The sequence below is a fragment of the Dromaius novaehollandiae genome, chromosome 2 (genome assembly GCF_036370855.1).
Source record: "Dromaius novaehollandiae isolate bDroNov1 chromosome 2, bDroNov1.hap1, whole genome shotgun sequence".
In the NCBI taxonomy this organism is placed as follows: domain Eukaryota; kingdom Metazoa; phylum Chordata; class Aves; order Casuariiformes; family Dromaiidae; genus Dromaius; species Dromaius novaehollandiae.
Window position 1 is genome coordinate 99,954,427 of NC_088099.1, and position 25,678 is coordinate 99,980,104.

Below are 25,678 nucleotides of genomic sequence, written 5' to 3' on the forward strand. Positions count from 1 at the left end.
CCCTAGCTGGCAGCTGTGCAGGGGGATCCCTTTACAGTGCATGGGAGCTGTGCAGCCCCCTGAGTCTTGGTGGCATGGTGCCTTGCAGGTCTCCTGTTGCCACCTGGGCACCACTGCCCCGAAGGAGCCCCTCATCGTACCCACGCATGCTGCCCTGCCTCTCTGCTGCTGGGGACCAAAGGATGGGGCATCACAAAAGCCAGGGCAGTGCTTAACGTGCTGAAGTTTCCCAGCTGTGAAATGTCTTATGTTAGGCTTCCCTCCCATCCCAAAAAGAGTGCAGCGCAAGAGTATGGAGAGAGGTGGCTGAGATACAGTAACTCAGAGGTTGCTAAATTAAAGTGATATGGGGGTTTCTGGGGATAGGATTGAGGGAGAGAGGACAACTTTAGTCTCGTTCTCACCGTAACTGTTTGTCCAGGCCGTGGGAGCCTGACAGCAGATCAAACTCAGCCTTGGGAGCAGCGGCTGCTGGGCGTGTGTCCTGCCCAGCCGGCTGTGGAGATGGCTGTCTCCAGCCTGGAGAGCCTGATTCATTCAACCCACAGTGGTCCAGCCTTGGCCGTCAGAGTGGCCAAGCTCCTCACTGGGGCCAGGCCCGGCATTGCAGCACCTGCACCGCTCAGCCTGGGGGCCTTCAGGTTTGTGTTTCCTGGGTGGTGACCTCCCCCCCGCCCCGGCCCCATTCCCCCAGTGGCTCAACTGGGGTCATGGACCAGCTCATCTGATGGTGCAAACTGCAATGTCCACTTCTGGTGGGACACCAGGCACCCTTTTCCTTTTTGGCCGGGTTTTCTAAGGAAACAAGCCTTTTGCAGTTGCTCCATTCCATTGCCACTCTTGCTGCAAGCTGTCATTGCCCAAGACATCTGTATGCTCCCGCCACCCCTGCAGCTACCGGCTTGTGTGGCTCAGGGGCACGACAGCTGCTCTGCTGCCTGCAGACCAGCTGGGCTACACGGCCTGGGCACGGCTGTGCTGTGGTGGCTGTGGGTGGGTGTGAGGAGACAACGGCCACGCAGCGACTGTCCTGGCCCCTGCCACACCGCCTGCGCTAGGGGCGCTGAGCGCTTAGCTGGGGCACCCAAGCAGCGATGCACATGTGTGTATGTGCACATGTGTTCATGCATCTGTGAGTGGTGCTAGTTTTTACAGTCCGTACCCATTGCTAAATAGGTATTCCTAATCCCTGCCTGTCAAGGTTAATGTAGCCATGTATGTAAAACTAGGACACATCAAATAGAAGCTAAAATATAGATTATTGTAGCTTGTGCCCTATTAACAAGGGACTTCGTGAGTGACTGCAAGTGAAGCACTCTCCTTCTTCTAGTTCTCATTAAACCTACAGTGCTAATGGTTGATGCTGCATCCTTCATATTTGCCTTCCCATTTCTGTGTGCCAGCATGGCGAGGAGGGTGCATGACCAGCCTGTCCTTCCTGTGGGCCTGCAGGCACAGGTTTTCCTGAAGCAGATTCAAGTAGCTTGCACAGGCAGCACACACGCAGTTTCTGAGTTGGTCAGCAGGGGCTGCCTTTTTAATGGAGAACCGGTATTTTTCAGCCTGCCTCGCCATTTCCTGCCTAAAGATGCCATTAGACTGCAATTTGACTGCTAGTAATTACATGCATGTTACTGGAGACACATGCTTCCCTTTTGTTAGGCCAGTTTTGTGAAGTACTTCTGTTAAAAAAGAAAGAAAAAAAAAGCTCTTCTGCACCCTTCTGTAAGGATCTCTGTGCAAGAGATGGGGCCGTTCTACCACTTCCAGTACAGCTGTGTCCTTTTTTAAAAGCTTTGCAAGCGCCACAGCTGTATGTGTAATACGTGGGCATTACCTTATGTTACCAAAACACGATACGATGCTGAGATGACCACTGTAGCTAGTTGCAGGAGGTGGGGGAATCTTTATTAGAAAAAAAGGCAGGCTGCTTTATTTTTGGCACACCGTCCCCTTCAGCTTGTTACCAGGCCTGCCACCGCAGCTTGGTCACAGCTTCTCCTGCTGCTAGAGGAAGGCAGCTGGACCCTCCCCCCCCCCCCCCCCCCCGTCCGACTGTAAAAAGGAGTCAGTGAAAATCTACCCAAATGGAAACACACAAACAGAAGAAGCCCAGTAACAGCATTATGACCATGTTTCGTGTCCTTCAAGCATATCAGCAACGAAAAGGAGCAGAATTTGCTCAGTTTGCGTACACGGCCCTCTCGTTTCTGTGTACTTAGCAGGCGCCAGGTGCCTCAGTGCGGGGAGCTGGTGCACCAGGCCGGTGCAGTGAGGTGCTTCGGCACAACCGTTTCTTGGGCGTCAGAATTTTTGCATCATGATTTATGTGGAACAAATAGCCTAAGAATAGTTGTTATCTTCTGCATTTTATGCAGACGACCGGTAAGGCTGTTTGAAGACACATGCTTACCCTTGTGAAGGCAGTCCCCCCCCGCCCCCGCCTCCCCAGCCTCCTCGTCTCACTAAACAGAGGCTGCAGCTTGCCACAGCTAAAAATGCTTTGCAACTGCTAAAGCTACTCAGGGAAAAAAAAATACAAAACAAACAAAAGAGGAGGAGGAGGACTGTGATATAAGAGTAGCTAGAGAAGCCGGCGTGGGCACACGTGGTGGCCCTGCAGCGGGAGGACTGGGACCTTTAGTTACAGGCATCTGTTACAGCATCAGTCACGGGACAGAGGGTAATAAAACACACAGGCACAGGAATGATTTTTCTTTTTTAAAGGAATTTTTTTAAGAAACTGCATACATCAGAGACAAACAATAATTTAAACACCATGCAGTTTCAGTATGTACAAAAACTAGGACATAGCGATCCAGTTTAATTTCTTTCTAGTTATTTACATGGTTTTCATACAGCCATAATTTGTTAAATTACAATACTGGAAGAGCACATGATTGACAGTCACCACACTCACTCCTATACAAAGACGAACTATATACATACACTTGGATATCAACTGGAAAAATGCAACTGGTGCTGGAGTACTTGGGGCACATGGGAAAGCAGGTAATCTGCCCGCCACCGCCTCTTTGTTTACACAAGTTGTTGCAAGCTCGAGCAGACTGAACACCTGGAAAAAATCATTTGTCCCCCTTTTGCTTTCCTGATTCTCACTAGCCTAGTCATCTCCCATGGCTATTTATACAAAGTGATTTTATTTGCAGGCACATTAGGGAGCCCCTGTTCACATATGACGTCGGGTCTCCATCTCACCCAGGTTACTGCGATTGCAAGCCTTCCCTGGGCATGTCGGAAGTGCTTTCACTCTGTTGGTTTATAGTGTTGCCACTATACAGATGGCACTGTAGAAATAATGAATGGTGAGTTTGGTGACTGGTCATGGTGATGAAAAATAAGTGCTGTGGTTACATGTAAGCCTTGGGCTGAAATAGATTCTTGCAATGGGCTCACTACCTAGTCGCAATGACCATAAAGTGGTTTAAAAAAAAACAACCAAAAAACGCTATTATATTCTTTTTTCCCTTCCTTCTCTCCCAGTAATGCCTAGAGCGTATACTAGAAATTGCCTAGATGCAAAAGCTGGATTAAGCCCTGTCCCAGAGAACATGCAGCCTAAAACATTTTTTGACTTGCAAATGCATAACCAGTGAGGCTTGGGACGAGGAAGGCCACAGCGCTGACCTTCTGCTGGTCCTAAATATGTCACCAGGTCCCCGTTGCCCACTCCTGGCAAAGGTGTGGGTGGGAGGGAGATGCCACCTTCATGTTACCCTCCGCCTTGCTTTTCGCAACTAAGCAAAGCTTTTGGCTAGAAGTTCTGCACTTGCTTTTCCAGTTCCTTCTTTCTTGCCACTCAGTTTCCACCTCATCTTTCCATAAGCTGAAGAAAAGATGTCACATTATTTGCACATTTTAAGAATAAATAGCACATCAGGATTCAGTAGATACTGGTTATAGTCTTTTTCTTCCTTGACTTTGGTACATTATCTCCACTATCAGCCCTGATGATCAGTTACTGGAGTAGCAATTTTTGTTCTTTGTTGGTTTCCCATTCTGTAAACCTGACCTAACTTCTTTATTACTACTGTTAGTCTCTTCCAAGTATGAATGAGGATGCTTGTTGGAGTCTTCAGCAGAAATGTTATCAGCTTTCTTTCCTTCACACAGCCCAAGTTGATGGGGGGGGGGGATAATTTTTTTCCCCCAATGGACTCACAACTACTTTGTCACGGTGGAGATGGCTATCACAAATGAGAAATGAAGTTGCAGTGCTCAAAAAACAGATTAGAAAAAAAAGAAAGACTAGAGGTTCCCCAGTCTGCTCTCAACTTCCCATGAATGCCAAAAGGAGCTGGGCATGCAAACCGGGGACACATGGCAGTGTTCAGGCACTGAAAGGTTGTTACATCTCTGAAGAATGCCTTGCCAAAGGATAACTTTGCAAAACACCCAAGCCCATTGAAGCTGTAACTAAATGAAGTGCCAGTTCTGCTCTGTGATGCTTGCCACAGCATTTGAACACTTTATATGGCTTCTTTCTCCTCCCCCATCCCCCTTCTTGGTGACAATCTTGCAGTTTGGGAGAAATATGGCAGTTCTTCCACTGTGTCCTGGTGTCTGCTCAGACAGGTAGGAGTTAACATAATTTAAAAAAAAAACAAAACCAAATGTGGCCCTGCGTAGCTGCCAGGCAAGTGGCACACATCCTGAGGTGGCCAGCGGCCAGGGACTGGCAACTCACCCAGAGGCCAGCAGGGACCAGCCTTGGGCCCATCCAGCCGAAAGCTGGGTGGCTGGGGACCCTTCTGGCTCACACCTGGGATTGGGCTGTCATGCGCTTCAACCACTGCACAAGGGGCTTATTTGGGTTACCAGATGTGCAGGCATGGGCACCTCCAGGGTCCATGCCCACGAGGGACAAGTGATGCTGCCCACGGGCCCCCAGCAGCATCAGTACTGACGATAGACTGACAACAACAGCCTGCTTCTTCCACCTCTTGCTTCTTCATTTTCATCACAAAACCCAAATCTCCCTTGTTCCTCCCACCAGCCTACTGAGTCCTGTGATTCCTGTCTCGCTGGCTCCCGCAGCAGTCTTGCTCCCTGTCACACCGAACTGCTAAGGCTAGTGATGCCAGGGCCGGCGTGGCAGCCACACTGGGGCCACGAGGGCTGGCTGCTGCTCAGCACAGATACGGCCCGGAGCCCTTTCCTAGCGCAGTGCGCGCGGTCCAAAGTCAAGAGCTTTGTTTTTCCTTTTCAAAGGGAATGCAGTCTTGTTAGATGTGCATGCGTGTGTGGACGAATTTAAAAACACAAACCCCACGCTTTCAGGAAAATAACCCCCAAAACAGTGTATTCCTGGCTAATAAGTGCTCTGTCCCTGCTGCACTGAGCTGACAACGTTTCACATTAAAGGCTTCCATTGCTGATGAACTTGTATCTAAAGCAGTTGTGAGCTGGTGATACAGGGATCGCTTTGTATGTTTATCCAGAAATCGTTACCTGGTCTTGGAAGAATAACATATCAGAGGCAAACTGCCCCAAAATGAGGCACCAGAAACCAGCTGGTTTTTACTTTCCTTTGTTGCATCTTCCATTCTACAACAGCCAAGTGCTGTTTAATAGCTAATACTCCATAGTGTTGCATGGATGGCCACAGATGAGAATGAACTGCTTTCACTCGTCTCCAATGGAGTGCAAATCCGCGAGGTATTGAGTACTGCTAAGCCTAAATGGAGTCAGTAAGCCTCACCTCCAATGCTGTTTTGGCAAGCTGAATGTGAGAGCAACTCCATGGCCTACCCATGGGTCCTTCTGCTTTACTCCCACAACCACAGGAATGAGACCGAGGCCTGAGAAGAGGCAGGAGCGCTTGGCACTACACAGAATTGGCCACAAAATTCTCACTTGTGAGAGGCCTCTTGGCCCGCAATTGGTAAAGGACAACTTTAGCATGGCCTCAGGGGGAGGTAGAGAGGGAGCACAGAAGAGTGGATAAATACATGGAAGACAGTGAGAAAGGAAAAAATAATAAAATAATAACAAAAATTACAATACCATAGTAAAAAACTTTGGCCTCTCTGTTTGAACTTTCAAAGCAAAATAGCTATTATGGAAGAAAAAAGATATCCTGAAGTCATAATCTGGAATTTCTTACAGTAATGTTGCTACAGTGCTTTGGACCATTGATCCAAAACATGGCATAATAGTTTCTTATAAGAGCTGGAGAGAAATCCTACACAACATTTGCTGGAGCTTGCTGGCATCATACTGGTTAAGGACTTGATTCTGGAAGGTGCTGGCCTAAGTTCAGAAAAGCACTTGTATGTGTTCAGCTTCAATTAAGCCTGTGAGACGTTGTTGAATTCAGTGTGACTATTTACATGCTTACTTAGTGTTAAGCACACACTTAAGTTGGCAGGTAAATCAGGCCCAGAGTGACCAGCTCTCTGAGCCCTACTTGGTCAGTTTGTGTGTTAAACCACTGTAATAAAAATAAATTAAAACCAAACAGAACACCCCTGGATTTCTGTCCTTATGCCTCAGCTGTAGATACCAATGTCAAGTCTCACCATCCATAACAACGCAACAGACTCTCTTTGTTAGGCCAGAAAACACAATCTGTCATGCTGGAATTGAGAAAAAGCGTTTTTTTTCTCATTGTGAGTTTAGGGTCAGTTCTTTACACACCTGATACAGAGAGGATGAATATCCCTAACTGAGCCCTCAGTTCCTCATGTCACGTACCCCTCTGCAAAGCAGGTGGGAATCCAAGCTTGTCTAACCACAGGAGGCGCGTTGGCCCTCATACAATCACGATGTTTGGGCATAAAACAAACTACTGAGTGACTGCCATGCAGTGACCATGAAGAGATGGTTTTGCTTGTCAACATTCCTGCCACTTACTGCTGATGGGTTCACAACTGGAGTTAGAAAATTACCTTTGAAAGAGATGAAAAATAAACAGTTGCTAGAACTGAACCAGCCTTCAGTAAGGAGTCCTGTTCTTTTAAGGTGATACCTTTTACTTCTTGGAAGCCAAACAGTGCCTAAGAACTGGCCGTAAGCTTCTCCAGGGAAAGCAAATGCCTTTCTAGTCAGGTGATGTTCACAGAGGGGCTGGTCCGTAGGGTAGTTCTGCTCCTCCACTGTCCTCATAAGGTGCTCGCAGATTGAAATGAGTGTTTGGTACAAGCGCTTAGCGCCGTAGCTGCAGGTCCGTCAGAGACTTCACTCAGGCCAGTGCTTCCCTGAACACCATCTCAGGGCTCTCTGGAGTTGATGACAGAGGCTCATCAGGATGAGAAGTGCCTGAAGACGAAATGGATGCACCACCAGCTGGGCTTGAACATGTATGGCAAATCCACATGCCAGGAAAGTCTTATACATAGATGCCAAGTCTTGGTATGATTCCCACCAGGGGTATTTTCTGTTATTGAAGCGTGAACCAGCAGGTCTGATGATGCTGCAGTACCCATCACATGTAAATACAATTTTCTTTTTTTTATATTTATTTGTTACTCTTTTTTAAAAAGGCAGTTCAGAAGATTTACATTGTACGTAACAGGGAAGTGAATAATACCAGCACTTATGGTTCCTTTTAGTTATGTTTTGAAGACGGCATAGTAGTCAGGTAGAATTGAACTGCTACGGTCTATGAAACCTAAAAGCCAAAAAAAAAAGAGAGAAAGCGTGAGAAAGAGAGAACACATGCATATCGTATATAAAAAGACCAGAGAACTAATTGCTACAGTGACAAAATTGGGTGGCTAGATTCCTGCAGTATTGACAGCAGCCATGCAGGCACTGTGGACCCAGAATGGACATTCAGACTTCCTTGATCCTTGCCAGACTCACAGTTCAGTCATTAGCAGTTTGCACCGAAATCTACCAAAGACACTAAGAAGCTGTGGATCCACCCTATCAGACCCCTGTGTGAGTTATTTCAGGTTAGCTATTCCTCTTTCAGATCACACTAGGCCAGATTCCAGGATAATTAGTTTAGACAAACCTTTTTTGCTCCTCAGCTAGAGAGTTATACAAGCAGTTCAAGTATGATTATTCCTTAATGTCTGAGCACAAGGAGACAAGTGGGGCTCCCCTACTGCTACCCTTTCTGCATGTGCACCAGGTGTCAGGAGGCCTGCCTGTGTCAGTGCTGCCTAGATGTTTTTTAAACTTTGATTTTTCACTTCATCATGAATTAATTAATCCATCCCACTAGTAAAGCAACACTCACTTTCTTTGCTCAGCTCCTGTCACTGCCTAATGACACGAATAGCTCATTATCTTGCTAATGGTTTTATAATGGTGATTTATCTAAGTTTGTTTAAGGGAATTGCTCAATTTTATTTAAGCATGCTTTGTTCAAGTGGCTATTTCCTGAGGCCACTTGTCTAACCAGTAAGTCCTGCTGAACTTCAGACAAACCCTTATTCCAATTTCTATTATACTGGCCATAGCTCTGAGTATGCCTGGCCAAGATCTGAGTGAGTCAAAGCCACTTGGTGCCTTTCAAATAGAAAGTGAGCGTACCTCAAAGGGTGCCCGCTCCTCCCAACCCTGGAAGAGAAGCAATATGCTGCCCACAAACCTGCAAAAGCCAAACAGCTGGACAGATTTCCTTGAAAACTAAAGCAGTCTTTATTTTTGTGGGATGCGAAGTGTCTCATGAAAGCCAAAGGACTGCAACTCCTTTTAGCAAGACCCCTTTAAAACAGCCTAACACCTTTCCTAAGTTAGTCAGCGATACTCCCCTACTGGAGGATGGACTTAGTGAGTCAAACATCCTTCAACGTGCCCATCACTGAGGTCAACAGATCAAGGCCTACTGCACACGCTAAAGCTTTGCTGAGACCTCACGGCTCAAAGGCAGCTCGCTTGTCTCTAGCAACACTCCATTATTACAAACCCCAATGAAACTGTCCTAGCACACGGTAAGTAGAAGGGAGATCATTTCTTCAGGAGAATATATGCATAATACATGCAGTTAATGCAATTATTAATTTATATATGTAAAAATCCCCTAATACAAATTTAATTTTGCCTTAAGCTTTTCTGTATTTTTCTTAAAAGTATTAACTGCATTTTTTATGAGTACGTATCTGATGAATGTATAAATGCAAGGGCAACTTCAGTTTTGCACAAGATCTCACTCTCTTTTGCCTTGAATACCTAAAACTTGTTCTTAACGTTTAACAATGACCGTGATGTTGATTTGCAAAGGTCTGACTTCAGCTGAAATTCCAGGAGTTTAGCTCATCTCAGACTTAAAGCCAGAGCAGACTGAGCACAGACTGCGCTAGGGGAAGTGTCCTGACCTCCCAGTGAGCTCAGACCCCACGCTGTCAGAGAGAACAGTTGTTAGTTTGGGGTCTGGGATAATTCAGACCTTACCTTTTTAACCAAACATGCCTAAGAGTATAAAAGATAGTGTCTCTCTCTCTATATATATATTGCTGATCTTGCTATTTCACCACTGCATTGCCTATGGCAAGACTTGCAGTACAAGGCTAAGTAATCCATGCCTAGCAAGTGTGTAGCATGAAACAGCTCTACCTTCAGCATAATTTCATTTGCACTCACTCTGCAGTACAGTTATACCTTGCTATGTACTTGCTCTAGAAGGAGAGTTTTCTGTATCCTTGCTATCTTCAGACACAAATGCTATTTATTGTTGATATCAGAACTGAAATGCAACTAGAACATGATGTTAAAAAAAAATAACTAAGAAGAGGTTGCACGTTACTAAAGAGATGACACATGCCTGCATACAGCCATGTAATGGCAGCATGAGTTTGTCTATGTGAGCTTTTTTTACAGCCTGTAATTCTAAATGTTGTCTAGACCTGGTAGTGTGTTCAGTGGGTGTTTGAGAAATGCTGCTGGGATTTTGTGGAAAGCAACAGTATTCATTGCTAGTCTTAAAAAAATTAATCTCAACTTACCTTGTTAGATGCCTACTTAATTCATGAACTTCCATTTCAGTGCTTTTAAATTCATTAAGCTCTTTTCGAATGGCTGCCTGCAAAGGACAAATAAACTCATAAATGTATAAATGAGTAAGATCAAAGTAAGTTCACTTTGTTCTCCAAACAGTATATTAAAAGTGAAGAAATCTTACATAACATTATCAGAGAGAGAGAAAAGCATATAAAAGGCTTTAAAATGTGAAAAGGAAAAGCGATAAACATGTTCTAAATCACATAAAGGGAAGAGATAAATGCTTCACTGGAATACACCAATTTGAAAATGCATTGTAGACAATACAGATAGAAAACTCAATTCTGGCTTATTATGTAAACACTTTCATGTACAAAATTCAAATTAGCGTATGTATGAGAAAAAAAAATGCAATTGAGTTTCTCAAATGGTGCCTTCTGTTTGAGAGCTGGACTGTAAGTAAGCTTGGTCTGGATCTCACCAAAGTCTCACATTTGTGATGTCTCCTGCCTTTATGTGAACTTCCTAGGGTGAAATTATCTAAAATAAGCGGAGCTGCCTTGCCAGCTCACTGGCTGTGGAAGAGGGAGATCTGGCTCCCCTGCCTTTCCCTCTGCCTCTGGCTGTGCCCCTCTGCCCCCCTTCCTTCTGGCTCATTTGTGCCATTTGCCGAACCGTTTCAACTCACTAATCCAGCAGAAAACTAGCCACAGGTGGTTATATTTAGCATCAGCAGGACAGCCAGGTCTCTGCAGTCTTTGCAGAGAGTGACTTAGAGGGACTCAGCTGCTTGCTGGAGAGGGTGCTGAGCAGAACTGGCCCAAGCCCACGTCAGCCTGACTTTTTTGAGTACTGCGATATTTGTAGCTCGCAAGTTGGTCTCACGGGCTGCGTATGGCGAGCCCAAGCAAGGCGGCTGCTGTGGCCGAATGCTCCTATGGGTCCAAGGCGTGTGCCAGCGTCTTTCCATGGGATACTGAAAACCTTCACTCCTGGAAGTGGCTGCTCCAGTCAGCGTCACTTGTGTCTGTCAGGAATTTGTCTCCAGTAAGGAAATCTAAATTAGTATAAAGGGAGCCAGTCCAAAACAGGACTTTTGTAACAGCCACTGATCCAGTCACCAACTGCCCTGACAAGCCCTATGTGATAGATTTTGAATGCGAGCTGTAGAAAGGGCCCTTTGTACTCTTTCTATACAACTCGTTTTTTTTTTATTTATTTTAGAAACATCCGTCAGGCTCTGCTTCCACCTATCACTGCAGAGAAACGGTATTGCAGCAACTCAAGGGCCTACCTTCAGCAGACCAATTTGCTGCTTAAGTGGCTGTGAAGGAGGCCACATGGGCTGCTGACTCCCACAGAGCCCGCAATCTATTGCCCCCATGCATCGTTGATCTGTTGGTGAGGTTTAATGCACCCTTTTTATTCCTCTAACAGGCAAACTTGGTAAAGATGAAGTCAGATTGAACCCAATTACCTACATCCAGCACACAGAGCAAGATTTACTGACAAACAGGAAAGCCCATTACTAAAATCAGTTTTTGCAATAAATTTAGTCTGTGCTGACCAATGAAGACAGTTATTGAATCAGAGCTTTGGAAGAAAATAATCTTTTATAGGGCATTGCAGCTTTGTCAGGCATTTCAGGGTTGATTCCAATTTGTTTGGCTATGTTGCCTAACAGTGGACGCAGTGATGGGGAAAAGCAGGTGATCTGAACAGCAGAAATCAGAATATTGCCACATGACCCCGGCATGAAAAAGGATATATCTGCTTTGTTATGCATGTAAGGAGCATTAATATTAGAATGTCAAGCCATATTTTCTTCTGCTTTACTGAGAAAAGGTTCATTTGGAGAACTTTAAGCCTTTTGCTCTGTGTATTGACCTTGCATATGTATTATAAAAAAGTAAAGGCAACATCAAAGTATTCTTCCTTAATACTGAATTCTTTACCAGGCTACTTTTAATAGTGGCACTTAATACTTGTCCTTTTCACAGACTCAGAATGAGAAAGAACCTCTTTGGACATGAAATATTCTGCTTTCCCAGTTCCATACCTTTCATCTCAGACAGGGATCTCTCAAAGACCGCAGAACTGATTGGACATTTATTCCCTCCCTCATCTACCAAATGGGAGAATATAACTGATAGATTGGTTAGGTCCCTTGACTAAGATTTTGTCCAACACGGTGAGGTATAATAGGAATTTAACCCAATATATTATGCTCTAGGGACAGTCCAGAAGAAGTTTTGCTTTTTTTCAGATCAGTTTACATCACTTTAACTTATCCAAAAGCTAAGCTGAAAAAGGCCTCTGTCAAGGAGAAAACCAGTGATTTCAAAACTATAAAAGTCCATTGGTTAAATTATACAAGTAAAACTGTCCACCCTTTCCTCTGCAGATAAAATGAAGAACACCATGAATGAGTGGCATGGTCAGGACTCCTGCTCCTTTCTCTCTCCATCAGATGTGATCACCTTCACTGCATGAGGTGCACAACAAAGAAATATTCAGGTCTTGAATTCAGGCACCTGAAAGTCTTTAAAATCACATGGGCAGCGAAAAGTGACTGTAAAGCACAGGAGTTACTTATCAGGCTCACAGTCCTGTTGTCATATGAGATGCTGTAAAAAGTTTACAGATTTCCATCTCTTTCTGTGGTGACTGTTACTTGTCCCTGCTAGAGGTATGACATGTACATACAAAAAGCGATACCCAGCCTGGCAAAAAAGCAAAGCAAAACCTGCCTGAACTAACAATAAAGCTCACCTTCTTCCTGAGGCACCACTAAGCCCCTTGGGATGTGATATTACTATTGTGCAGGGATTTAACCTCTTTGCCACCAATGCCCATACCACAGGCACTACTTGGTGAGAGAACAGAAAGTCTCACCGATGCTCAAAAGACAGTGCACTTGCTACCAAGGATACAGCTTTTCTCCATCTACAGGGCTCATGAGATTTCATTTTAATGGTTAAAATATTCTGTGGAATGAGACAGAAATCCTGAGTGAGAGATGACTCTCTGAGTCATCATGCCCCGCTCTGAATGAGGGTTGAGCCCTTCTGTCTTAACACTATGGAGAAGATAGCTGGCTTCAGGGGGATGGAGGTGCTTTTGCCAATTTGAGAGCTCCTTTGAAATCTACTTACTTTGTCGGCGGCTGTGAGTCGTGTCCAGGGTTTGTCCGCCCTCCTGTCGTAGTCCTGCGCATCTGCGACTTCCACATAGTCGCTGAAGCGGATGAGGATTTTCCTCTCACGTAGCTCTTCTACTGTGGGCCTTTGACTCAGCTGTGAGTTTGAGAAAGGAGTGGAAAAAGACATCAGAACTTCATTTTTAACTCACAAAGTGCTGACTGAGGATTTATTTTATCACAACCTTCAATATAATAATAAGAGGGCTCAGACATTCCCAGTACCATTGCGTTTTATGACCTTTCAAAGCCTTGCTACTTGGGTGATAATCTGCTGCTTGCTATAGCACCTCATACATCATCCCACCTTGCTGCCAGAGCAGCAGACTACTGCTTGGGAAGCAGCTGTGGCTGGAGACCCCAATCCCAGGCTGTGGTTGATAATCCCTAGCAGAAATTAGATGCAATGCAAGTAAGTCTTCTGGTGCATAGATGTCCCAGGAAGAGATGTGGACCACAACACAACTTAAAACTATCTGTGTGGGGCATATTCCCCCCATCTTCAACTGCTGTGCATGTTTTAGAGCTGCCTGGGAAGAGTAAGGCAAAGGAACCGAGCAGACCCTATTCTGAATTATGTGCAAAGAGTGACAAACAACATCTCTTACCATTCTGATAATCTTGCCCTTACCTCCAGAAAAGGCAGGCAGGATGATGACTATTGCTCATTGAACTTTTCACTGTATGCTGCAGCTCAGTTTTATGTCATAGCATATTTGCTGTTTAAGTTTACATTGCATATTACAAGCAAAAAAAAAAAAAAAAAAAAAAAACCTGCAAGGATGGATTGTATCATGTCAAGAAAACATGTTAATTTTTCAAAAGCATTTCTTCCAAATTCGATAGCAGAATAGGCAGCCACAGTTAAAAATCTCCTCTCAAATTAGAAACAGTAGTGTGCTAGTAGTCCATGTATTGTACAGCCAGCTACACAGCTAAGGACAGACATTGGCTTTCAGGGATCTCTTCTCCTTAGATGCACGGAATGCTGGTTCTTGTCAAGAGGAATTACATGACTGTTTCTGAAGAAGGTTCTATATATGTGTGTGCATGTGGATGTATGTTAGTGGCAAAAGTTTACGCTAATCCTGCATTAGAGAGAAATATTCACAATCCTGATACATCTGGAAAATACTCCTGTCTCACTAACAATTAACCAGCCAGTGTATCATGCTATTCCTGCTCATCAGAAAAAGCAGAACATGTGTTTACAGGTGTGTTTTGCAATACTTCACTCTTGTGAATAGTGAAAGTCTCAACATTTCATAAAATGCTTGAGACTGTTTTCTGCAAAAGTATTTAGACTCTTGGATCCTCAAGGGCAATTGTACCTTCCTCTTAAATCAAGTATCTTGGTTCCCTGCAATTCCTCTCCCAGGGGAGAATTAAGATTCAAAATAGCCAGGATGCTAAGCATAGGATGACAAATTAGCTAGGCCACAGGAAAGAGAAGTGCACCCTTGAAATCACACCTTTCTCCAGCATTTGGGTGCTGGTTCAAGAAAGCTCTACCTCCCCATCCTCTTTTAAAAACCACGGTTGTACCAGAGGCAGCCGTGGGCCGCTTTCCTCCCCCTGAAAGTCCTGAGCAATCCCTCACAAAGTGATTCAAGCATCTCATGTGAAAAGAGAATCTGCAAGAATGCATTAATCCCAGTCTATGAGCTGTTCTGGAGGACAGGGATCACTGTCCACCCCTCCGGGCTGCAGCTGTGCCGTTGTGCACATACAGAAGAGAGAAACTGCAGAGAGAAAGTGTAACCAGGAGCTCAGGTCTTGCCTAGGACAGCAGTCAAGTCCCAGCTCTGCAGTTCTTGTGTCATCTCTAATGCCAATCTAAGGTAAATTACAATATAAATTACAATATTTAACATGGGAAAAACTCCTGCTTGGTTTGAAAAAGAACAACTTAGAAACTTTTGAATATTGAGAAGTCTTGAAACCAGACAGTTTTCTCACTCCCACCTTCTTCTATTGGAGACATGAAGTTTCACAGGATAAGCTGCTGTGCATGGGTTGGTCACGTAACAGTTACAAACTTCCTCTTACTACTTCTTCCAAAACCTTCCCAAGAAAAGCACCATTTTATGTAGCCAGGGCCATGTTCAGGTGAGCCAAAGAGTATGTATATAGGGAGGTCAGCAAGCAGCATGTCTTTCCTAACTTCAACTGCACATTCTGGTGACCATTTTTTTGAAAACAAAACACATACATCGATGCAGGGCTTTTTTCTGTTTTTTTGTTTGTTTGTTTGTTTTAGACCAGGACAAAGCTGAACTAGAATACTGCACAATAAAGTAGATTGAAACGTGTAGCTTTAAAAACATGATTTTTTACTCTTTATCAGAACAGAATGGCCTCTTCCACCTGCATCCCTGATACCTACGAAGCTATCTGCAAGCCAAACACACACTACAATTAATAGATGGGCTTTTAACAAAAGCATGCGAAACAAACTTATCATGTTTCGAGTGTTACCACAGTTACGCTATGCAGGAGGCTTCTTTCTGCTGCACAACACATCTCAAATGTGATTTTGAATTGCTAGGTTTTTCTACTACCTCTAGTAATAGGAGAATTAAGCATCAGAAGGCTTGTCAGCCTTCATTCCTTATTCAGATTGTATAGCTGAAATTTTCTTCTGATTTTTTTTTTTTTAATCTAAGCCCTGACTATGGGAATAGAGAGAATCTTTGTACTGAAATAATAATCATTAGGACTACAGCCAAGATTTTCAAAGATAAAGTTGAGACTCTATCCTTATTTGCATCAGTTATTTTTTTATTGCACAACAGCATGAATTAAGGATGAATCACCAAAATTATCTGTACATTTCTCAGCCTTCACTAGCTTAGGCCAGAGCCTAGATGTTATTTCACATTAGGACAGGAATTATCTTTTAATAAAATACTCTATTACATGGGATATGATGACATGAACAAAATATGAAATCCTCTTAATTAAACTCTGTGCTTCTAAATGGCTACAAGGGAAACAGGAAGAGAACTTTTAAAAAATGATTGACTCAATTTTACAGCTTCTGTCAGCTCTTGACCTTAGCTGGCTTTCACATTTGTGCAATGTCACCAGTCTAAGTGATGAGCAAGCTTTTCCAAAGGAGACGGCAGGTGACTTTTGATACACTATAACCTGCTGTGCCAGGCTGATGTCTAGATGGTGTCGAGAATGCAAGAGCACCAAGAGCCGTCGATGCTGTGGTACTTTTGACAGAAGTGGGACTTCACTGATGGTATTTACCTCAATACTGCAACAAAGTCTTAAATAGCTAATTTGCCTTCCCTGCTGTTGTGCGTCCAGGTTAAAATCAGACAAAAGGCTGTAAATATTCAGGGCTATATGATGAAAGGAGAAATCTGAGATTCTCACATTCACAAATGCACAAGTGAAATTAGTTGTATTGCCAGCGCATTTTACAACACTGAAAGTCACTGCACCCCTTTCTGTGCATGTTGATTCCTTCAGTGGGTGTAACACATGGAGTTACACATGAAAAAACACCAAGGGCACAAGTGCATTGTGAAACTTTGGCATTAATGTGCATTTTTCATTCTTCGGTGATACCTGAATGTGACACAGACTAAAAGCTGTTTCTTCTCCTCCTCTGAAATCACATAACTATTACTGCTTATTATTTTTAGATGTCCTGACTTTGCTTGACAAACGTGCAACCAGTGCAATTTTAAGTGCTTATATACCCTATTACAGTGCTGCTCGGTGTCTCCCTCCCCACAGAACAGCTGGGGCAAGCGAAGCACAGAGACCGGCACTTGCTCAAGGTGACCCAGGAGGCCTGGGGCAGAGCTATGAACAAAAGATGTACTGAGTCTCATGCCAGTGTTGGGTCTATGAGGGTCCTCAAATCCACAGCTTATACCATATAATTGATGTATAGCCATAAATCTACATGTATTTACATACACAGATCCACAAAATATTCACTACATTAAACCAAAGTGATGATCTGATTACATTAAATTAAAAGAAAAGGACAACAACACTGAGTGGTTATTTTTTAAAGTAATTGATAAAAGTGACACTATTTGTCCTGTTAACAAACTGATCTGCCTCTTTTCCATACCATTGCAGAGACTTCTCGTGAGCTGCTAAGTACTGGGATCTCTCAGTAGGTCTGGACTTTGCAGAGCACCCTTATATCTTAATGATAGTGACAGCTAGGGAGAGGGCTTTGCAGAGCAAACTCCGTAAATGGCTCCATGGCAGGCATCAGCTCAGTGTCTGTGATAAGGGCACAGCTCACCTGAGATCTCACCCTGGAATTTATTTTTGTAACACATGAGCTGCAGTGTCTTGGGTCAAACATCTAATGCTGCAAAATACTTCATGGACAACAACTGAAAATGGTCTCTGCTTCTTCTACCACACAGAAGGAAAGGGGGACCCTGGAAATACACAGCGAAAAGCAACATTCAAGGACATGATGCAGTTGCCTGCATAAGGCGATGGTGCTGCAAGCAGGAAGGAAGGGATCTTACGCATTGAGCTGGCCCCCTGCCTCCCTACATATTTTGTCAGGCTCTATTGACACTGGTGAGATGAGAAAATTTTCAGGGAGGAACTTTAAGGAGAAGTTTCCTCAAAAAACAGGTAGCCTATGATAAGAACTTCACCATAAAAATCTGGCATGAGTATGGACATTTTTTTAAGCATGACAAAAAGGGATTTTTTTTTTTTTTTTTACTTACTTCTGTTAATGCCAGAGGGATGTACTTGTGTCTGTCTCCACTTTTTCTGGGTGTACTACCTTGGCATATGCATTTCTATTTATCTGTTCGTGAAGATTTGTGAGCTGAGGGAGAAATACAACTTTTTTGGGGGAGTTCTCCATTATTTTAGCAGAAATCAGGGCATTACCCATTTTGAAATAAATGGATTTGTATTAGCATAAAAGCACTGCAAATGAGGACAGAAACACTTGTCTGGTCATGGGAGGTCAAGTTGTCCTCTGTATATTCTGGATCACTGAATATAAAACATTTCAAGCTTTGATACTAAACGAATTTGCAAGAGAAGGTTTAAAACAAAACCCTGTTTTCTCAGCATGGGAAATGAAGCAAACCAAAGCACTGTCACCAGGTAAAGTGGAGAGAAACATGCTTTTGCCAATCTGGTTTTGGAATTTAGCCAAATCTGAGATGCTGAGTTTGCCCCTCTTCAAACATAAGAGCTCGTTGTCTTGTCACTTCATTATTGCCTGCTTTCTTACCTCATTAAAATGTTATGGTTGTCATTTAATGATGAAATCAAGGTGAAAAACTACAGATCCTAACTGGCAGTGTACACAACTCCCACCCTCCTTTGCTCCCCACCTTTTGTGGAAAGACTGGGTCCTTGTAGCTCTAACAAAGGAGCAGGATGTGATGAAAATGGCCCCAAGCCCTTTTCCCTCTTTGAGGAGAAATGCAATTTATCCAAATTAGCAGCTAACCTTTTTTATATTCTAACCTTTTTTTGCCTCTTCTTCTCACCTTCCTCTAAATAGTCACACCTCTCTCAAGAGTTCATTACTTCAAACACCCTGCCCGGATCCAAGCCAAGGGAGGTCAATTAAAGAAATGAATGATTGAGCAAGACATTTCCCAGTGAGGCATCAGCTCGCTCACCTATGAACAGAGAGTTTAAGTTCTACTGGGGTGAGAATTTAACGGGAGCAAAGATTTCACAGACTTTAATGCAAGGCCTTTAAGCAAGAGCCACACATCATCATTTAAGTTGTCATTGTTACTGCTCTGAGAATTTTAGTTTTGGAGGTAGGCCTTTGTGAAAATAAACTATTGACAATGGGGGATAGGAAGCAGTTAACAGCTCTGGAAACAGGGAGCATGATGCCATTTGAGAGAAGATAGGAAAAGAAGAGTTCTATTCTTCTTTGCTAGTGATTTGTAACATGTTCTGTTAATCTGAGGTACGACTGCATCTCTGGAATGTGAGTCCTCATGGGGAGTTCAGGCTTGTGTTAATTGCCTTGGTATACAGCCAAATTCACCGAGGTTAAGAGAGGATAAATTCTTTGTAGTATTTCCTGGGGGTGCAGAACTTCTCATGGAGGGGACTTGGATGCAGCAGTTCCCCAAGAGGGCCTTCGCACATTCATATTCTGGGAACGGGCTTGTGGGGTGGCCTAGACCAGTGCTCAGAGAAGTTCCCTCATATTCACATGTCCCTCCTATCAAACTATAAAGGTCCACATGTCTGAAGTAGTGAGCTGGACCTCAAGGAGAAGGAAGAGGGATCAACAAGGTGATTGGATATGCAGAACCCATGTTTAGAAATTCTGGTTACAGGTGAATATGCTTTATCTTTCCTTCCTATGGGAGAAGGGAAATGAGTTTAAAAGAGACTGCACCAAACTGAATTTGCCTCCTTTTAGTTCTTTGAATGGCAGCTATTCCCTATCCCTGGTTAATTTGGAGTTAGATGAGGCTGAGAGGATGAAAAGTGCTTAAAGGGGAAGCTTGTTATATGTCACCTGATTCAAAAAAAATTTTTTTAGATATTGCCTGTCCAGATGATGAATTCAAGTAGATATTTATTGCTGACTTTACTAAGGCATCTATACCGAGCAAGGTAATCTTACTTATCTCAGTATGTCATGCAACAGTTCATCATCATAATACTGCAACAAAATGTCAGTTCTGAAGGAATTTTAAGAACAGCTTTTTAATGGATGAAGTGAGTTGTTCCCCTAGAGCTGGAATGATACTACCAAAAATCAGGGACAGTAGCAATTTTCACAGTGTAGGATGAAAAACCTTTTCAGTGGCTGCTCCAGGACCCCTTTCCTTCCTATTACCAACCATACATGGTTACAAGAAGGTGACCTGACATACTTTCCTTATGCTGAATTTACCCTGTGGGCATTTGTGTGCATTAAAACCCACTGCAAAGAGAGAGGTCTGTTGGGGAAAACATTTGACGTGCTCAGTTAAACTTCTCCTTGATCTGAGGTTTAAAATCCGTTGGTAATAAGACTTCAGTACAGATGGACAGAAGGAGCCTGTCACTCGTCTGTAAACACAGAGACACATCTGGGCTGTATTCATGAAAGACAGAACTGGGGAATAAAACCAGCTTTTGCAGAATTCACTAGGTGCTTAGCATTTCTAGGTGTTACATATCCACTTGCACATTTTATTCGCTTCTTTCCTCTAGTGATTTCTGAGCTTTTCTGACAGTATGTTTGGTAGGCGAGACTAAAATTTGTTGTTGTTTCATTGAAAACACAAGTTGTCACTACAACAATTAACAATAGTTTAAAAAATAATCAAAATCAAACAGTGCTAAGTCATGTTGCTACCAACCTCACAAACGTGCCACGGGGAGGGAATCCTTATTCAGAAAGAAGCCAAAAAAGGCTAAAAGGAATGTGACCTGGAATGTGGATATGAACATTAAAGAGCAGATTGCCAGGGGACTGGACCGACACTCTTCTTGCCATTGTTCCTACTTAAAAGCAGGAACAAGACAAAAAAAATAATCATAGAAGACAGCTGCTGAAATTTCAAGGAGTAGATACTGCTGCAATGCTACAGCAATCTGGTTGTTTTAGATTACCACATAGCTGAGGCCTCCATCTGCAATGGACAACTCACGTACTATGCACCTTTCCTACAAAATAGCAGAAGATGGGATGTGTATGGTGATCATGCAGGCTGGGTTAGCAACCCTCCACTTCTTAGGCAGCAGATTGTGTCTGGGTAGCTTTGCTTTTTATCTGTTACAGCTGTTCATCAGATGGCACTAATGTTTGGATCGGATTCCTGTACATGTTTACCCTTCTATGTACAGTGAAACTGAAAGACTGGTAAAACAGTATTTCTAGTTTCTACGCAGAGCTTAAGGCCCATCTGCAATGCAGTTAGCTTCTTTTCTTTCAGACAACGCTATCAGGGGATGTGAGAACATCCTTGCCGTTGCTGTCAGGAATATAAGTGTTTTAAAAATAATATTCTAGCTCTTTGGGCCACATTTTTAGCTCCTGCAGACAAAAGCAGAATCACCCAGTTGATGGCAGAGAGCTCTGCTGACTCACATGAGCTCAGAAGAAAGTTTGAGATTTCTAATCATGAAAGAAACCAATCCAAAACTCTGAATGTAACCTCTGCATATATATACTGTTTACAGCCCTTTGTCTTTGTGATTATTTATACCATGAAAGTTTGCAATCACATAGGTCAAAAAGATTTAAAAAGTACAGGAATGGGTTGGTGTGAGCACAAATTATAGGGAACTTTCTCCATCTCTGTAGATGGGAAATAAGTGAGTGCCAAAATAAAGTTTATCTACAATAACAGGCTAGCCTGTTAGCTACATATATTGGGACATCTGTAGACATTCACACCAGTGGAGAAACAAACATGTATATCTGGTTTTAAGAGTAAATGATTTCCAAATGGAAGAAAAACCAAAACCAAAATACTATGCTGTTTAGTCCGTCCTTCCCTGCTGATACAAGATTGTTTTCTGCACTATACACCATTTTCTAAGTGTTTATTTCTATTTAGTTTAAATGCCTCCAGTGACAACCTCTTCTTCCAGAGAAAGTCTATTTCCCGGTTTAATGCTTTCTAGTGGAATTTTCAAATGCAATAAGCATTGCCTGGACTTTGCTCTCCCTGCAATCCTTGGAAGCCATTACATTAACAGGGAGCAGAGTTAGATCGATGCTAAGCCTGTGTATCCTTCACTGTTCAAAGTCCTTTCTGTTACAGAAATTAGATCTTTTGCCCAGCTTCAAAATGTTACTGGCAATAGCCCCAAAGCTCTTGCCTTCACTGTCACTTACAGTGACTGTCACTTACAGGGACTTACACTCTACAACAGAGCTGATTTCTTTTAAAGATTTCTTTTAAGAATTGTTTCAAGCTGCCTTTTTAAAAATGGTGCTGTGGAAAGGAAAAAGGCAAATAACTGTGCAGTTGGGAGAAAGTTACGGTAGTGCCACAATAGGATAAAAATTGCTTCTCACCTTACGGGTTAATCTTCTCTTTATCTCCCGTTTTTCCTCCTGCTCCTCTTGCTCATTCCGAGCTGTAAAAGATTTACAAAGCTCTCAGACTGCGGAGTGATCAGACATGTACAGTATGCAACAAATAAGCCTCGCCACCAGTATATTAATGTTTCAGGACTTCTCTGATGCACAGCATGTCCCTCTGGGACTAGCAAACTTCCTTGATCCCTAGCTACTGCATTTCCTCATACGCTTCATGAAATATCTACAGCCTCCTTTTCCCTGTGTTGGCACCTCTTCACGTGTCTTGCTTTCTAGAGGGGCCAGGCAACAAGCAAGCTTTCCAGAAACCATTATCGCTATGGCTGCTAGCCTCGTGGCCTCAGGAGGTGCAGATATGATATGGTTGGGTTTTGAGGAAAGGAGGCTGCAAGTTTAACAGTTGGAAAAGAAAAAGATGCGTTCTTCTTCAGATACAGAGTAATTTCTCTACAGCTACTCTTTGGAGAGAATGGAAAGAGAACTCAGAGTAGGAATGCCAAGTAAAATTGCCAATTTCCCACAGTCTAAGCAGAGTAAAGACAGACTATCCTTCTATCACGAGCCTTCACAACATTGCACTGGAGCGTAAAAGCACATCCTAGGGCAATCTGCTTCCAAAATTAAAACAAATTAAAAAAATTAAAACAGATGTTCATGTGTGACAAGTTCTTACCAGGGCAAGCGTGAACCATTATCACTCAGGAAGACGATATCTAACATGCAACTACTGTGCCTCTTCTTCAGCTTATGAACTCAAGCATCTCTCTGCACTGATGTTTACTAAAAGTCACTAAAAACTGGGTTCCCAGATACTCAGCTCTTAAGTCAGTTAGGACCTGTTTCTGTTGCTTCCCTGATGTCTGAATTGCTCCTTAATCAAATCATGCCCACACATAAAAACTGCCTTTACGTCAGCCTAGCTGATGGGTTCAGGCAAACACAACTCATCAGCTTCTCATACAACTATACTGTGCCCCTTTTAGGATCCTGCTCTCACTCTGATAGGAGTAGCTCAGGTAGGGATAACTGTCTGCAGGGGAGATACACACCTCCTAGGCCACTTCAAAAATGTTAGTCCCTGCCTGGATGGGCATAACTGTCCCATCCAGGCTTCTTAGCTAGCAGGCCAAAACGAAGTGGCTGATGATGTGAGCTCTGGCTGCAGTCATACTTTGGCTGCTGGAGTGAACTCTGAGGCCAAATCCTTTCCATCACTAGGTCATTTTACACAAGCAGAACATAATGTACATAATGCCTTTCACTGAAGGGTCTCAGAGCACCTGAAAAGCTTCCCTTGTTTTGTAGAGAAGCTAAGGGATGCTCTCTACATGATTTGAACACAAGTTTAGCACAGTTGTGGAGGAATAAAGGGGCACCAACTTGTATTCACTTAGCAGACAACTGAGACAGTTTAAGATGTTAGTGCCCCCCTGCTAGACTCAGTGAAACAGAACATGAAAATCTTCCTCAATTCCTTCAGCACAGGTGGTTTCAGCAAAATTGCCCAACTTTGCACTGAATTAAAACCAAGTGGGAATCCCACTTTCCACTCTGCTGATCCTGCTGGAGAGGCAGGCACCTCTGACAGAGCAGCAGTAAAAAACCGCTAGAGACGGTGAGTTCTTCAAGTGCCCAGCCGTTCGCCAAGCGAGCACAGGTCAGCACTCACACGTCCGCTAACCAACTGAGACAAATACAATATAAGGAGGTACTAACTCAGTGGAAGTCCGTCCGCAGTGGAGGCGATGCAATGATTCCAACCAGTGTATTTAAATTGGTGCTTTCACTGCCAGAAATAAGACCTAAGGTACAGAGCATGTGGGCAAAGTCACAGAGCAGGTGAGGAGTGTGAGGTGGGAAGCCAGATTTCTTGCTGCACAGGATGATAGAGGTGACAGCCTCTCTGAGGTCTACAGTAATTGCTCACTGACTTTAGCAGGATGAGAAATTCTCCACCAAAATGGACAAAAAGTCAGTCAATGTTACGAAATTTTATAATATGCCTCTGATTTTTAAATGTCTTATTTCCAAAAATACTGCTTACCTTTTCTGGAGGAAAAAATCTGATACTATAGCAAAAACAGATAAGGAGACAGATGAGAAAGTTACTAATGGCTTTTAAAATGATAATTGGAACACCTACACTGATAAATATATTTTTCATGTTTCCTTTTCTCTTTCAATGGTCCCTGTCTCCTCTGGGCTGGATTCTCTTCTAGCAATTCTGTACTTCCTTTGTTTCTCAAAATTAGAGGAGCTGGTATTGCAAATGCTTACCTGCAGTAACAGGGACACTGAATAAATCTTTCTAAGATTAAGCTGTGAACTGAGAGAGGTAAAGAGAGTCTGCATAGAGTCGGGGCAGAACTGAAAACAGCTGAGGAGTTACATAAAAACCTTAGTTACGGTGGTTCATTTTTGTGCTCGGAAACCTCTGCCAAATCAAAGTTGGGAATTAGGAATCCATCCTCCTCTGAAAACAGAAAATGACTTTGTTCTAGCCATTTTTTAAAGAATAATTAAATCATGTGACTCTCGTGAAGCTACAAAACTGTTGCTTTATTTTATCTTAAGTGTTCAGGAGATATCCTGTTCCTCTAGACCCATGTGTGCGCATGCATGGGGGTGTGTTTTTTGGGCCTGATTTCTGTGCCAGTGTGAAATGTTGAACAGAATGGCATGAGACCCTGAGAGCTCAGCTAACTATTGTTTTATGAGGAATTTATGCAAGTTGAATGTGTCAAGCTGACAACTGAAGTAGCTGAAGACTTCTGTCCACCACAGAAATGGCACTGGTGGTGGTGGGTGAGAGGGATGCAGGCATCCTTCCTCTTAAACTAGTATGGCCTGGATGTATTAACTGCAAAAAGAGCTGATCGGTCTTCATGTTAACCCTGCAGGTCTGGACTTACTCACACTACATGCCTTTGACTTAAATAAGAATCAATGGGAGACTTGGATATACTTCAGGGAAGGATCCTTCAAGCATTATTTCCCCAGTTCTTAGCTTCTTTGCTCTGGCTGCTATAGTTTTACTGTTGCTACTAGCAAGCAGTTGGATTTGTGTAATGGACTTTTTGCCATTGTAATTCAGCGAAGAAGGCTGTCTCCCAGTTATCCCAGCACCCTGGAGCTAGGAAGTAATCACTTCACGTATAAAGACTGGATGTAGAAATGCATTTTGCCTCATTTCTTGCTGTCAGATCTCGCAATAATGCAGTTAATGTCACAGGAACATCAAGGTACTAAACAAGACATTTGCATCAAGGAAATTTCAGCTTTAACTGTGGAGGAAATCCTATCTACTCAACCAGGAGTTGCTGTGTTTTCTCTTTTTTTGGTATGCTGTGAACTGGGCTTTTGAAAATAGCTTGACCTGGTTAGGCAAAGACTTTAATACTCCTTTTTCATTATTGCTTCCTACGTATCTTTTCTAATCAGGCTCTACTATACTTACCATAATTCTATTTCTCAGCTGTCTAGAGAAAGAACACAAAACAATGCTGTACAGAGCAGATACTTTACTTTTTTAACAC

At 43.2% G+C, this 25,678-nt stretch overlaps 1 protein-coding gene across 6 annotated transcripts in view; it reads right to left on the bottom strand.

The window, feature by feature from the left end:
- Nucleotides 1–2,708: 2,708 nt before the first annotated feature.
- Nucleotides 2,709–25,678, bottom strand: part of PHACTR1 (phosphatase and actin regulator 1) — a 316,301-nt gene continuing 293,331 nt past the window's right edge. For 5 of the 6 annotated variants that reach the window (XM_064507040.1, XM_064507038.1, XM_064507039.1 and 2 more), the window contains 4 exons: nucleotides 22,119–22,180; nucleotides 13,068–13,208; nucleotides 9,918–9,994; nucleotides 2,709–7,633 (listed from right to left, as the gene is read on the bottom strand). In XM_064507040.1, coding sequence (XP_064363110.1) covers nucleotides 7,618–7,633; nucleotides 9,918–9,994; nucleotides 13,068–13,208; nucleotides 22,119–22,180 — 296 coding nt within the window. In that variant the 3' untranslated portion in view covers nucleotides 2,709–7,617. Of the gene's footprint in view, nucleotides 7,634–9,913; nucleotides 9,995–13,067; nucleotides 13,209–22,118; nucleotides 22,181–25,678 lie in introns of those variants that run through there. The other variant, XM_064507041.1, reaches the window with a different exon arrangement.